General features: G+C 35.0%; 1 protein-coding gene across 4 annotated transcripts in view; it reads right to left on the reverse strand.

The window, feature by feature from the left end:
• Positions 1-16154, reverse strand: part of SYCP1 (synaptonemal complex protein 1) — a 144876-nt gene that overhangs the window by 127940 nt on the left and 782 nt on the right. For all 4 annotated transcript variants that reach the window (XM_072769668.1, XM_072769666.1, XM_072769667.1 and 1 more), the window contains exons 2-8: positions 15954-16094; positions 12489-12573; positions 12272-12315; positions 12039-12095; positions 10635-10799; positions 9662-9729; positions 2342-2415 (exon numbers count right to left, since the gene is read on the reverse strand). In XM_072769668.1, coding sequence (XP_072625769.1) covers positions 2342-2415; positions 9662-9729; positions 10635-10799; positions 12039-12095; positions 12272-12315; positions 12489-12573; positions 15954-16061 — 601 coding nt within the window. In that variant the 5' untranslated portion in view covers positions 16062-16094. The remainder of the gene's footprint in view (positions 1-2341; positions 2416-9661; positions 9730-10634; positions 10800-12038; positions 12096-12271; positions 12316-12488; positions 12574-15953; positions 16095-16154) is intronic.

Genomic DNA, 16154 nt, shown 5'->3' on the forward strand with positions numbered 1-16154 from the left:
ATCAAGCACTGGATTAACTGACAGAGCCACGCAAGCTTCCCTAAAGACTTTTTTAAGAAAAGAAAAACTATCTACATGTCATATTAAGTAAGGTATGCTTATTGGGGGGCACCTGGGTGGCTCTGTTAGTTAAGCATTTGCCTTCGGCTAAGGTCATGATCCCAGGGTCCTGGGATCTAGCTTCCTGGGATCGAGGCCCTTTTCGGGCTCTATGCTCAGCGAGGAGTCTGCTTCTCCCTCTCCCCCTACTTGTGTGCACTCTCTTTCTCAAATAAATAAATTAAATCTTTAAAATATATATATATATGCTCATTGGTTCATTTAAGAGATCACCAAAAAAAATTTTTTAAAGATTCTTCAAACCTCTTCCTACCATCTTAGCATAAAACTAAACAGAGGGAAAAAACAAAAACAAACAAAAAAAAAAAAACAACAACAACAACAACAAAAAAAAACTAGCAGCCTGTCTCCATGGCCTAAGTTACTTTCTACAAAGCAGTCAATACACCATCCCTCCATCCCCATCTATATACTTTTCCCCACTTTTTTTAAGATTTTATTTATTTATTCATGAGAGACACAGAGAGAGAGAGGCAGAGACACAGGCAAAGGGAGAAGCAGGCTCCATGCAGGGAGCCCGATGTGGGATTCGATCCTGGGTCTCCAAGATCAGGCCCTGGGCTGACGGTGGCATAAACCACTGAGCCACTTTTCCCTACTTTTTATACCTGGATGGAAAAGCTAATATTGAAAGTTAAATAAATGGGATGTAACAGAGGAGCTGTTAGTCGTGTCCTACGTTCTGTTAAGTAGGTATGCTACGTTCCGGTAAGTATTTATAGGTCCAAAAGCAAAGTACTATATGCAGAGCCCAAGAAAAACCCTAGTAATAGTGCATAATGGAAATAAGAATAGCTAACACTGAGCACTTTGCACTGTTCTAAGCAATTTATTAACTAACCTAATTCTCAAAACAGCACTAAGAGGCACTTTATTAACCAATAAACAGTAGGTCAGAGAGATTATATAGCTTATTCATGGTCAGGTGGACAGCAACTGAAAGTCTGAATTTGAGCATAGGCTGTCTACTCTTAGCCTAAGCTCTTAAGCAGTACACTGTGATATTAAAATTTTAGCTAGGTTTTAAAAAAAATAAAATAAATAAAATAAAATAAAATAAAATAAAATAAAATAAAATAAAATAAAATAAAATAAATAAAATAAAATAATAAAATTAAAATAAAATAAAATAAAATAAAATAAAATAAAATAAAATAAAATAAAATAAAATTTTAGCTAGGGACACCTGGGTGGCTCGGTGCTTAAGCATCTGTCTTTGGCTCAGGGTCCTGGGATCAAGTCCCATATCAGGCTCCCCACAGCAAGCCTGCTTCTCTCTCTCTCTGTGTCTTTGCCTCTCTCTCTCTATCTCTCTCATAAATAAATTTTAAGAAATAAAATTTTAGCTAAGAAAAGCAGGAGCTATACTGCTATGCTGAAAAAGCAGGTAGACAGTATTTTCTAATAGATTCTTGGCATAAACAAAGTAGAGCTGGTGTCAAATTAATGACAAAGATAATACTGCTGTTTTTTTAAAAAAGATGTTTATGTTTTTCATCAAAATGAAAAAAATTCGGGGGATCCCTGGGTGGCTCGGCAGTTTAGCGCCTTCCTTCGCCCCAGGGCATAGTCCTGGAGTCCCAGGATCAAGTCCTGCTTCGGGCTCCCTGCATGGAGTCTGCTTTTCCTTCTGCCTGTGTCTCTGCCTCTCTCTCTCTCTGTGTTTCTCATGAATAAATAAATAAAATGTTTTTTAAAAAATGAAAAACATTCCTACAAGTAAAATTGAGTATGCATAAAATGAGAATGTGTACTTGAATATTTATACTACAACCTTATTAGAATATTTTAAAAGCATGTTTCTTTAGGAGAAATTTGAGAATTATATTTAGATTTGAAATAAATATTGTACTATTCTTAAGTACTGTGCCTTCAGCATAGCTGTCCATGGGTATTTTCTATTATGAACACAGCTATGTATCAATTCAATTTGCTAGCTGTTCCAAAGAGAAGAAAAAGCCTCAAGATCACATTTCAACTACAAATGTCAAGTATGTGTCTTTTGAAATATATTATCTTTCAAAACACTTTGAGCTTTCAAAGCTCAAAGAACTGAGAATCAAATTACTACTTATGCAAAGAAATTGTATAAGGCACTTATAACTTGTTCAAATCAAAATTGGATCCAAAAAGTGAAAGAATAATTTCTTCCCTTATCCACCCCCACCATTAAAATAAAAATAAATTGATAAAAATCACATAAAATAAGAAATATATTTACATTTCTTTGTCTTTTCTGCAGATCTGGCACAGGTTTCTTTGAGTAAATTACATAAATGCCTTGTAGCATTATTCCTGAAAGAAAACAAAGAGTCTGCCTAAGTATAATCTGATCTCAAAGCAAAATCATATGGAAAAGTTATGAAACGTTACAATTTTTAAAGAAATTCTTATATTTACACACATATATATCACATCACTCAAGTGATTTTAAAAATGGGTTGATTATACTAGTAGCAAAGACAACTTAGTAACTTCCTCTCTTAAAAGTAAAAAGGATAGTTTCTTAACAAGTTTCTACCCAAGTAGCTAACAATAACCTTTCAGTAAATAGTTCCAGATTTTGCCCACGGGAAAAAAAAAAATGAGAAAAGAGGGCTGGGTTTTTCTTTTACTATTTGCCCCAGAAATATTCTAGCTGTCTTATCCTCAAAACATTAAACAGGTAACTTTCTGACTAGCCTTTCATTACATGAATAATAAGACCTCTGATCATCTCAATAGGAGCAGAGAAAGCATTTGATAAAATTCAATATTCATTTATGATAAAAATTCTCAACAAAGTGGGTATAAATATCCATTTATGATAAAACTCTCAACATAATAAAGGGCATGTATGACAAGTCCACAGTTAACCCCATACTTAATAGTAAAAAGTAAAAAGCTGAAAGACTTTCCTCTTAGATCAAGAACAAGACAAGAATGCCCACTCTCACCACTTTTATTCAACATAGTATTGGAAGGCTTAGAACAATTAGGCAAGAAAAAAGACGTATCCAATTTGGAAAGGAAGAAGTAAAATTCTATTTGCAGAGGACATGATATTATATATAGAAACCCTAAAGACTCCACAAAAAAAAACTTCCAGAATATAACAAATTCAGTAAAGTTTGCAATATGCAAAATTAATACACAAAGATCAGTTTCATTTCTGTACACTAATAATGAATGAACTATCTGAAGGAGAAATTAAGAAAACAGAAAACAGCCCAATTTATAACTATACCAAAAAGAATAAAATATCTAGGATTAAATTTAACCAAGGAGGTGAAAGACCTGTATACTGAAAACTATAAGACATTAATGAAAGAAACTGAAAACACAAACAAATGGAAAGATATTCTGTATTTATGGATTAGAAGAATATTGGTAAAATATCCACACTACTTAAATGGGTCCTGATAACCAATTTCCACACCAACAAGCAATTTTTGGGACACTAGCTGGGTGTCCCATAATTCAATTATGACACTATCAACCTGAAGATAGCCTCAGATTCCACAGGTTAAGGGTTCAGTCCTACAAAACTACTGTCCCCCTGGCCCCACTTAAGATACCAGTCGGTAATCCCAGGTTGCTACCTGGACTTCTATCAAACTAGCTATAAATCAGAAGTTTTCATGACTCATTCCTTAGTTTTTCCGACACCAATCACAGGTTCAGATTGTTACCTGAATCTCTGACAGACTGCCTATAAATCTAAGGTTCCTTGGGTTCAATTAATTTGCTGGAGCAGGTCACTGAACTCAAAGAAACAATTTACTTGTTAGATTACTAGTTTATTATAAAAGGATATAACTCAGGAACAGCTAGATAGGAGAGATGTATAGGACAAGGCATGGAGGAAAAGGGTATAGAGCTTCCATGCTTTCTCTGAGCTCACCACTCTCCCTAGATCTCTTCAGCAACCTAGAAGTTTTCCAAACCTTGTCCTCTTGGGTTTTTATGGAGGCTTAGTTACATAATTGTGATTGATTAAATCACTGGCCATTGATAATTGATTCAAACTTCAGACTCTTTCCCATCCCCAAGGTTGAGGGAGGAACTGAAAGTTCCAACCATCTGATCACATGGTTGATTTTGATTCTCTTGGCAACCAGCCCCATCCTTAAGTGGGGTCCAGAAGTTACCTCATTAACATAACAAGAGACAACTTAGTCACTCTCAGCACTTGGGAAATTCCAAAGGTTTTGGAGATTATGAGTCAGGAATGGTAGATGAAGACCAAATACATCTATGAGAAATACCATATTTGGTCATGTGAATGACCAAAGCATAGGTTTTTTTCTTATATATTTCATACTACCCAAAACAGTTTACAGATTCAATATAATCCCAAACAAATTTCCAATGGCATTTTTCAGAAATAGAACAAACCTAAAATTTGTATATAATCACCGAAGAGCCAAAGCAAACTTGAGAAAGAAGAAAAGAGCTGGAAGAATCACACTTCCTGATTTCAAACTGTATGACAATACTATAGTGACCAAAATAGTATGGGATGAGATGCCTGGGTGGCTCAGTCCGTTAAGCATCTGCCTTCAGCTTGGGTCATGATCCTGGGGTCCTTGGGATCAAGGCTCCCTGCTCCGTGGGGAGTCTCCTCCTCTCCACCTGTTCATACTCTCTCTTTCTCTCTCAAATAAAGTTTTTTAAAAAACCAGTATGGGAGATGGGTGGAAGGTTAGGTTTGTTTTAAGATTTTATTTATTTATTTGAAGGGAGGGAGGGGCAAAGGAAGGAGAAAAAATCCCAAGCAGACTCCTTGCTAATAAATACAGAGCCCAATGCAGAGCAGTCCTACAACCCCAAGATCATGACCTGAGCTGAAATCAAGAATCAGATGCTCAACCAACTGAGCCACCCAGGCACCCTGGGAGGTTAAGTTAAATAGGTGATGGAGATCAAGGAGTACAGGTGTTGTGATGAGCACCAGCTATTATATAGAAGTGCCGAATCACTACATTATACACCTGAAACTAATATTATACTCTTTTAACTAACTAGAATTTAAATAAACCTAAAAAAAACTAGTATGGTATTAGCATAAAAGCAGACACATAGGGGTACCTAGCTGGCTCAGTGGGTTAAGCATCCAACTCTTAATTTTGTCTCAGGTCATGATCTCAGGGTTGTGAGACTGAGTTCTGCATCAGGCTCCACACTCAGTGTGGAGTCTGCTTGTCCCTCTCCCTTTGCCTCTTCTCCCACTCATGCTCTTCTCTCTCTCTCAAATAAATAAAGACTTTAAACAACAAAAAAAAAAAAAAAAAAAAAACACATAAATCAACAGAACAGAACAGAGAGTCCAAAAATAAAGTCATGAATATATGGTCATATAAAATGAAAAACAAGAAACAACACATGTTGGCAAGGATGTGAAGAAAGAAAAATCCTCATGCATTGTGGAAAAGCAAACTGATGCAGCTGCTATGGAATACAGTATGGAGGTTGCTTAAAAAATTAAAAATAGACCTATCCGGGATCCCTGGGTGGTGCAGCGGTTTGGCGCCTGCCTTTGGCCCAGGGCGTGATCCTGGAGACCCGGGATCGAATCCCACGTCAGGCTCCTGGTGCATGGAGCCTGCTTCTCCCTCTGCCTATGTCTCTGCCTCTCTCTCTCTTTGTGTGACTATCATAAATAAATAAAAATTTTAAAAAAATAGACCTATCCTATGATCTGGTAATCACACTAAGTATTTACCCCAAGAATATGAAAACACTAATTTGAAGGGGTATATGCATTCCTATTGCATTATATCCAATAGCCAAATTATGAAAGCAACCCAAGTATCCACTGATAGATGAATGGATAAAAAAGATGTGGTATAGGGGCACCTGGGTGGTTCAGTGGCTGAGTATCTCCCTTTGGCTCAGGTCATAATCCTGGGGTTCTGGTATCAACTCCCATAGAGCCTGTTTCTCCCTCTGCCTATGTCTCTGCCTCTCTCTGTGTCACTTATGAATAAATAAATAAAATCTTTTTAAAAAAAAGATGTCTGGAAACCTGGATGGCTCAGTGGTTGAGCAACTGCCTTTGGCTCAGCTCATGATCCCAGGGTCCTGGGTTTGAGTCCCACATCAGGCTACCCGCAGGGAGCCTGCTTCTCCCTCTGCCTATGTCCCTGCCTCTCTCTGTGTATTTGTCATGAATAAATAAATAAAACCTTTAAAAAATAAAAAAAGATGTGATACATATATATACATAATAAACAGCATACACACAAAAAATATGGAATATTACTCAGCCATAAAAAAGAAAGAAATCTTGCCATTTGCAACAATATGGATGGATCCAAAGGGTAAAATGTTAAGCAAAATAAGCCAGTCAGAGAAAGGTTGGTTTGGTTTTGTTTTCAAAGCCTATGACTGTTCTCCAGTATAGAGCAGTAGTTCCCAAAGTATGATCCTTGTCCTAGCAACATCCACATCACTCATTAAAAGCTCAAATTCTGAAGCCCTACTCCACTTAACCAGAAATTCTGGTAAGGGAGCAGAGGACAACAGTGTATGTTTTAACAAGCACTGCAGTTAATTCTGGTGCTTGCTAAAATTTAAGAACCACTGGTAGAGAGGGACTTTTTTGTTACTGGTTTTGTAAAAAATCAAAAACAAGTGACCATGAACCTAATTCTTCAATTACAATAGAGAGGGACTTTTTTGTTACTGGTTTTGTAAAAAATCAAAAACAAGTGACCATGAACCTAATTCTTCAATTACAATTTGTAAAACAACTTCAGCCTTTTCCCCTGTTAATTTATGGTGAGGGAGAGAGGACAAAAGTGCTTTAGCAGTATGTTCCCTAAACCACAGAAGCAGCACAACCTGGCATAAAGCCAGACATTTACTCCATATATAAGCAACCATCCAATCAAAAAATATTTATTTTAAGTCTGCTATGTTCTTAGAAATGTCTCAATTTTAAAATTCTTAAAACTCTTCACTAGCTTCCAAATGACCATCTGCAGCAATTTTCAAAGTTTTTTTTTTTCTAGAACCAAAATCCTTTTTCAATATGATATCTTAAGTGGATACACAAGATTTTGAATCGTATTTTTAAAATAACAATGTTCCTGTTAAAGGGAGCCATAGCTATAATCACTCAGCCTTTAACCTACCCTCTGCAATCCCTATGCTTTGACACAAAAATCAAAATTCCTTAGCATGTCATGCAATGCCAGAGTAGCAACCTCTAATTCTCCTCCTGGCTAATTCCTATTCATACTTCAGACATTCTCATCTTTAGAAAGCCTTTTCTAGAAGGATCCCCGGGTGGCTCAACAGTTTAGCGCCTTCCTTTGGCCCAGGGCATGAACCTGGAGACCCGGGATCGAGTCCCATGTCAGGCTCCCTGCATGGAGCTTGCTTCTTCCTCTGCCTCTCTCTTTCTCTCTCTGTCTCATGAATAAACAAATAAAATCTAAAAAAAAAGAAAGAAAGCCTTCTCTGACAATGACCACCATCAAATGCATGTAACAGGGCTTGATGGGTTTAATTCATCAAATTATTTAAACAAATCCCAGATAGGAGTCTGACAAAAATCAAATGTTGCTTTTTAAGGTTATTTCTGAAAATACGTAATTGTGGATGCTTCAGGTTTGACTCATGAAATTTGAAAATTGAAACTATTATTACATCTAATGTTGGAAATCAAATCATATAGAAGGTCCTGCTCCATTCAAAAAAAAAATGCCTTCAAAATTATATAAATTATCTCAAAACACTTTTCCTGCTCGAAAATATCAATAAACCAAAGTGTCCATTCCCTCTCAACTTTTATTACAGGACAGGCATATGGTTTTGAAATATCCAAAGTCTCTTTCAAATCTATATCTCTTTTAAAAAGTTATGATCAGTTAATGAGCTGGTCCTGAGCAACTGTATATTAAACCTGTCTTCCGACAATCAAGTCACTCTACCTTAAGCGCAACTTTGTTTCTCACCTATATTTTGACAAAGCTCTTAGCTAAATGTTAGGTTCCTTCAGACAACAATTGACAATTCAGTATTTGAGGCCAAAACAGAACTGAAACAATTATTTAAAATAGAAGGAAATCAGGGATCCCTGGGTGGCACAGTGGTTTGGCTCCTGCCTTTGGCCCAGGGCGCGATCCTGGAGACCCCGGATCGAATCCCACATCGGGCTCCCGGTGCATGGAGCCTGCTTCTCCCTCTGCCTGTGTCTCTGCCTCTCTCTCTCTCTCTCTATCATAAATAAATAAAAATTTAAAAAATAAAAAATAAAAAAAAAATAAAATAAAATAGAAGGAAATCATACCCAAAATAAACACACTCCCTCTCACCTCAAAAAAAAAAAAAATGGCATAAATTCTATACTATATCGCACTACACTACCTTACACTATACTATGTAACTAAACTCAAAGTATTCACAAAAATTCAACTTTTCATCAACAGAGGCAACAACCATCTTAAGAAAACTCACAAGTTTTCTAAGACTGGTATTAGGGCTAAAGCAGGCTTTAAAGGTCTTGTAAGATACTACAGAAACTCAATCACATACCCATACAAAAGTGACCATAAGTATCAAACATACAATAAGCACACAATGTCAGAAACTTTCTCTTCTCTATCCTTTCTCCTTAATAACCAAACCTCAATTAGACAGGGAAAAAATTAAGGTTTAATATTTAAATTTTATCTGGAAAATCACAGGTTGTCTTTTTTTAATTTATTTAAGTAATCTCTACCCCCAGTATTGGGCTCAAACTCACCACCCCAAGATCAAAAGTCACAGGCTCTTCCAACTGAGCCAGCCAGGCACCCCCATAGGTTGTTTTTCAACTGGACTAAATCTGTTGTAAGAGCTCTTTTAATTTATCAGCAACTTCCCTGACAAAGTGGTATGTCTTCTAAAGCTATGATGTTTAACTTAAACATATAGGAATATATAAATTCTGTACTCTTTGTGGACCCATACATTACATTCTAACTACTCAATATCTACTTAGTAGGTGAAATAAACAAGTTACATTTTTCTATTAAATTCTATACGATATCATCTGAATGAGGTGATAAGGGTATAAAATAAGGCTTAGCTATTGCCTAAAACAAAGGAAAGGAAAAGCTAAAGATGATACTAGAATTTTAAGCTAACATTAATGGAAGAATCATTAGGCCACTGACAAAAACAGGAATTTAAGAGTAAGAATTAGCTAGTAACTAAGTTGAGCATGATTTTACAAATGCTCCACCTAAAATACTGCAACAAATAGAAAGGTAGACAATATACATAGGCAGTTGTAGATACAGGATTATCAGATACCTTTTGACACAAATAATGGTTTCTCCTGCCTGACATTTTAAAAAGCAAGAAATTATTAGTCAGTGACCACTGTTGGCCAAATACAAGAATGTAAATAAAATAAGTAGGTCTTCCTTCTTCCACACTTCCCAGGTAGAATTCTACGTATAAGTTAATATTACATAACAGAATATTAAGTTAAATAAATTTCTGGAAATCACTTTAATAAGTATGGAATAAATAAATTTAGAAAAAACAAATTCATTAAATTACTTACTCTTTTATTAAATCTTTATTTTCTTGAATTCCTTCTTCTAATTTCAAGCTTACTTTTTCATTTTCAAACTAATTTACAAAACAAAAGAACAGTTCATCACATTTTGCTTAGCAAAATAAACATGAGTATAATCATTAAGCAGCATTTCTTTGCTAACAACTAAGATGTGTAAGAATTCTTTGCAAATTTTTGTGTGTCACAGCTTATGGATTTCCCATAAGAATATGGATCCCACTTTCACAAATCTAAAATCAAGTTTGCTGAATCATCCCCAAAAAAGTATCAACAATATTTTAATGCAATATTATCTTCCCTAAACATTTTTAATGTTTTATCTTTGTCCCAATCCAATATTGTATTTTCTCAACATTTTTCTTTTACTCCGCCACAAAGCTGAAGAGTTCCAAATATAAAATTTTATCCATAAATCTCATATTCCAATTAATAAAAAACATATACAAGTCATCATCAGTAACAGGAATTAATAAAAATTTTAAAATCTATGAATCAATCTTTATCTAAAGTAATTTATTATTTCCCTAAACATTTGCATTAAGTTTTGGGCAACTTTTCTATGCTCATCCTAAAGTTGAAATGCAGTATCAGCAAAACTTCAAAAAAAGCACTGTCCTTAAAATCCACATCACTGTAATACTCTATTTTAAAACAGTACTATTGGGATCCCTGGGTGGCGCAGCGGTTTGGCGCCTGCCTTTGGCCCAGGGCGCGATCCTGGAGACCCGGGATCGGATCCCACGTCGGGCTCCCGGTGCATGGAGCCTGCTTCTCCCTCTGCCTGTGTCTCTGCCTCTCTCTCTCTCTCTCTCTCTCTGTGACTATCATGAATAAATAAATAAAATCTTTAAAAAAAAAATAAAAAAATAAAAATAAATAAATAAATAAATAAAAATATTAAAACAGTACTATGATAAAATCTACTACACTATATTTTCTATTCCAAATCTTATTATACCTGTAGTTCCTGAATGGCTTTCCGTTGTGCTTCAATTATCTTTCTGTTTTCTTGCAACTTATTTTCTTTCTGCTTCAATTCAGATTCTACACTCACTTTCCACTTCTTGATCTTTTCAGCTTCCTTATACAGTTTTGAATATAGTCTGCTCATTGGCTCTGAATTCTATTAAAATAAAAGGGTTTTCAAAGAGTAGTAATGCTAAAATTTTGAACAATTCACAAACTACAGCTGCCTGCTGAAAATATCCTAGTAATAAAGTATCTTAATAGTTAAGAACAAATCTCTCCTCAATTTATGTCCTAACAGCATCCTGAAAACTACATTAACTCTTTAAGTTATTAGCAGCATTAGCTACTTCACTAAAGTTACTGGTCACTTGACTAAGTTATGCGCTATTGAAAAAATCCAATACCTTCAAAATAAATCTAAGCCAGATATTGGAAATATTTTAGTCAATGAGAGAATCTGGTGGGTTAAAAGTTAAAATAAGTTACACAATATCTATAAATTTTTACAATGGTCTTGAAAACATTTTGGTTATACAGTTTGAAGATTATCTAAAGGACATGAATTTTAAAATATAATGACAAAAATAAAAACAAACAAAAAAATATAATGACAAAAATAATAGTTAACACAAGATCTAGCTATCATTTATTCTAAGGTTTTATTTAGCTTTTATTCAGATTTCCTGAATTATCCATTTCAACATTATAAGGTAAAAGTCAGTTTATATTTTTTAAAATCACAGATGTCTGCTTGCTGATGGCTCTTTGTTATCAAAATATATGAATAAGTTCCATATTTTTAAATTCTGTGATATTTTAATCACAGCAACAAACATATAGCACTTTATAAAGCCATGGAATTTCTTTTTTTTTCCTTAAGTAGACTTCATGCCCAAAATGGGGCTTGAATTCAAGAATCCCATGCTCTACCAACTGAGCCAGCCAGGCACCCCAGAATTTTTGTTTTAAAGACATCTATGTGTCATAAGTAAAAATGATTTTTATAACTAAAATAAAAAGCACAGCATGTTCTATAAATTCCTTAGACAGCAAACAAGCCCAATATTCATAACCTATTAATTAAAGGATTGCTTGTAAAATAGCAGTTTTCACATATTGTAGCCACATCCTCTCTTTTATTATTGCTCTTTATGGCTTAAAATTAAATTGCCACTAAAGAATGCATGCTTGTGTAACCCAGAAAAATACAAAAGCCTAGTATTTCAGCAACTTTAAAGAAAAACAAAGGGGAGAAAATAGTTTTAAACAATATAACTTAAAACATTAACCAAATCCTAATCCCTTAGAAGCTTCAAAAAGAAAGATATATATAATTAACAAGAAATGATACTCCAATTACAAGAAATTTAATAAAAATAGAAAATCTTCTGACCTCAAAATCAGAATCTTTTAGTCCTTCCTGGTAATGACAATTGTCAGAATTATCAACCTAAAAAAATGAATAAGTGTTTCCTGTAAGAAAATATTTCTGATGAAAGTTTCCAAACAGTAGTAATTAAGTACTGACAACTCATAAACCAACAACTAAAGAGTTTTTTCCCTTCTTTCAAACAAGCAACTAAATACCTAAACAGATTATGTCTATGTACCCTATACTTAACTTACCTGTTCAAGCATGGGCAAAAATTTAACTTTTTGTAAAGCAGGATCTGCAAGATAAAAAACAACTGGTATTAAATATGTCAGCATCTTATTTTTATATGAAGTATTAAATCTAGCTTTAATATCAAGGCTAATAACAATAATTATAGTCAATATCTAGCAACATGTATGTAAAAAATATGTCCATATACAGTGATATATTGCTTTCCCAGGCTCTTACCTGAATCAATGTTTTCCCCATTTTTGGAGAGATTAGTCATTGCAAATGGAAAACTAAAATCATCTTCAATACATTTGTTGGCACCCTACAAACACAAAGAAGTTCTTAAACATACTATTCCAAACCACTCTGATAACTATTCGTATAATATGTATAACTATATAAATAATACACATCTGCTTAAAGAAGTGACTTTAATTACAAATCCTTTAATGTATATGCAATATCTAAAACTTCAAGTGGTTTTGATATGTAAAAAAGCAAAAAATACATGCTTTGTAAGTATTCAAGAAAATAACAGTAATTTTAATCAGTAGCTTAATAGTTTTCTTCAATTTCAATATGATCTTCCCCTTGATAAAATTTAGAGTTGTCTTCACTGAATAGCATTTTGATAGTATACTCTAGCTATATAGACAGGAATTTTTCTACAGTGTATAAACTGAAATATTCATTGCTTCATTCCATCTCCAATATGATGTTCCACAGAGAAATTTTTAAAATAATTTAGCAAGAAATAAATAAATAAATAAATAAATAAATAAATAAATAAAATAATTTAGCAGTAAAAGCTGTATTAATTCCTCCTTTCTTTTTTTTTAAGATTTATTTATTTATTCATGAGAGACACAGAGAGAGAAGCAGACACACAGGCAGAGGGAGATGCAGTCTCCTCGCAGAGAACCCGATGTGGGACATATCCTGGGATCATGCTCTGAGCCGAAGGTAGATGCTCGACCCCTGAGCCACCAGGTGTTAGGTGTTCCTAATTCCTCCTCTCTAATAAGAACTCTACTGTACAAATGAATTTCTCTTTTTGTCCTGACAACCAGGAAGCTCAAAACCAAATTTTAAGCTTAGACGCTAATTTTTACCAGTATGTTGGCATATTTTCCAAATTTTATTTTTTCTTTGATCCTAATATTCTCTTAATATATTTTTGTAATCTTGCTACTTCATTGTATGTATCTTACAAATTGCCTCAAATCATTTAAGGACAAAGGAAGATTCAAATAAGCAGGACTCATTAAGTATCCAGAGTTCTACAAAAGCAGTCATTATTTTTTTAAATGAAGATGCTTCCAAACATTAAGTGTGCTCTTTATTCATTCAAAGCAATACTATCCAAATTCCTGGGTAAGGAACACCTGGGTGGCTCAGCAGTTGAGTGTCTGCCTTTGGCTCAGGGTGTGATCCCTGCCCAGGGATTGAGTCTCGTATCAGGCTCCCTGCAAGGAGCCTGCTTCTCCCTCTATCTCTCTGCCTGCCTCTCTCTCTCCCTCTGTCTCTCATAAATAAATAAAATCTTAAAAAAAAAAAAATTCTTGGGTAATGAAAATCCCAGAAGACAACACAGGCAGTAATTTCTCTGACATTGGCCATAGCCACATGTATCTAGATAAGTCTTCTGAGTCAAGGTAAACAAAAGGAAAAATGAACTATTGGGACTTCCTCAAGACAAAAAACTTTTGCACAGTGAAGGAAACAATCAACAAAACTAAAAAGCAACCTACAAAATGGGAGAAGATATTTCCAAATGGCATATCCAATAAAGGGTTAGTACCCAAAAAACAAATAATTCAATTGAAAAATGGGTGGAAGATACTTGCAAATGATATCCAATAAAGAGATAGTATCCAAAATGTATAAAGAATTTATAAAATTCAACACCCCAAAAATAAACAATTCAACTGAAAAATGGGAAGGCATGAGCAGACATTTCTCCAAAGAAGACATACAGATGGCCAACAGACACATGAAAAGATGCTCAACATCATTTCATCAGGAAAATGCAATTAAAACTACAATGAGGTATCTCACACCTATCTGAATAGCTAAAATGAAAAATACAAGAAGCAACAAGTGTTGACAAAGATGTGGAGAAGAAGGAACCCTCATGCACTGTTGGTGGAATGTAAACTGGTGCAGCCACTCTGGAAAAGAGTACGGAGGTTCTTCAAAAAAAAATTTTTTTTAATGAAAAAATAGAACTACCCTATGATCTAGCAACTCCACTACTGGGTATTTACCCAAAGAATATGAAAAAACTAATTTGAAAAGATGTATGCCCCCTGTGTTTATGGTAGCATCATATACAAAGCCAAACTACAGAAGCAGCCCAAGTGTCTACCAACTGATGAATGGATAAAGAGGATGCAGTATATATACACAGTGGAGTATTACTCAGCCAACAATAAAAATGAAATCTTGCCATTTGTGATTTGAAATTTGACATATATGGAGCTAGAGTGTTTTATCCTAAGTGAAATAAATGAGTCAGAAAAAGATACTATATAATCTCATTCATGTGAAATTTAAGAAACAAAGCAAAAAAAGAAACAAAATAAACAATCATGGGGGGGGGGGGCAACAAACCCAAGAAAGAGACTTAAGGAGGGAGAATTGATGGGTTACCAGAGGGGAGGAGGATGGGAAATAGGTAATGAGGATTAACTAGGGCTTATCAGGAGGCCTGGGTGGCTCAGCAGTAGAGCATATATGCCTTTAATTCAGAGCTTGATCCCAGGGTCCTGGGATTGAGTCCCGCATCAGGATTCCCGCAGGGAGCCTGCTTCTCCTTCTGCCGGTGTCCCTGCCTCTCTCTGTGTGTCTCTCATGAATAAATATTTTTTTAGAAAAATTTAAAAAGGAGGGCCCTTAAACCGTTCTGGATCAGGAAAAGTCATACTGTTCACTTTCAAGTTGGCTGCCCCCCTCCCCCATATGTACAGACAATAATAGGGTGTGGAATGTCGTCAGTGGCAAACATTTCACAGATTTTTATTTTGTTTCTGTCTTCAACATTTTGGACACTGTGCTAATAGTTATGTTCAGTACATGAAAAGATACTACTGTATTGAAAGCTTTTTAGGAAATTTTGACAGTATTTTTGTACAAAACATTTTTTTTGAAAAAATACTTGTTAATTTATTCTATTTTAATTTGCCAATGTCAATAAAAAGGAATAAAAAAATAATAAATTAAAAAAATAAAAAGGAGGGCCCTTCACATGGTAAGCACCGGGTGATATATGGAAGTGCTGAATCACTATATTGTACACCTGAAACTAACAACACTGTCAAGTAAATTGGACTTAAAATTTTAAATAAGTCTGTTTAAAAATTCTTGGGTAGGGATCCCTGGGTGGCGCAGCGGTTTGGCGCCTGCCTTTGGCCCAGGGCGCGATCCTGGAGACCCGGGATCGAATCCCACATCGGGCTCCCGGTGCATGGAGCCTGCTTCTCCCTCTGCCTGTGTCTCTGCCTCTCTCTCTCTCTCTGTAACTATCATAAATAAATAAAAATTAAAAAAAAAAGAAAAAAGAAAAAAAAATTCTTGGGTAAATCAGGCCACATTTGCTGGGGGGGAAAAAAATTATAAAATAACACCAGTAATAAAATACACCCTGCCTTCTGACCTCAAGTTTAACAACAGGAGAATTAAGATTCATATATGCAAGCTTACCTTGAAGAAATTAGAATCTCCTCCCAAAGTCTGAGGTTTCACTGCAGATACCTGACTGCTACTTAATCTTGGTGGTACAAACAATTTAAAAGGCTTTTGCTTTTCCATTTTCTCTCTTCCAGTTGTAAATTACCTTTTGCCCTAGAGGGCGGGGGGGGGGGTGGGGGGGAGAAGGGGAGCGGGAAGAGTTTCACATGGTTT

This window comes from Canis lupus, chromosome 12, assembly GCF_048164855.1.
Source record: "Canis lupus baileyi chromosome 12, mCanLup2.hap1, whole genome shotgun sequence".
Taxonomy (NCBI): domain Eukaryota; kingdom Metazoa; phylum Chordata; class Mammalia; order Carnivora; family Canidae; genus Canis; species Canis lupus.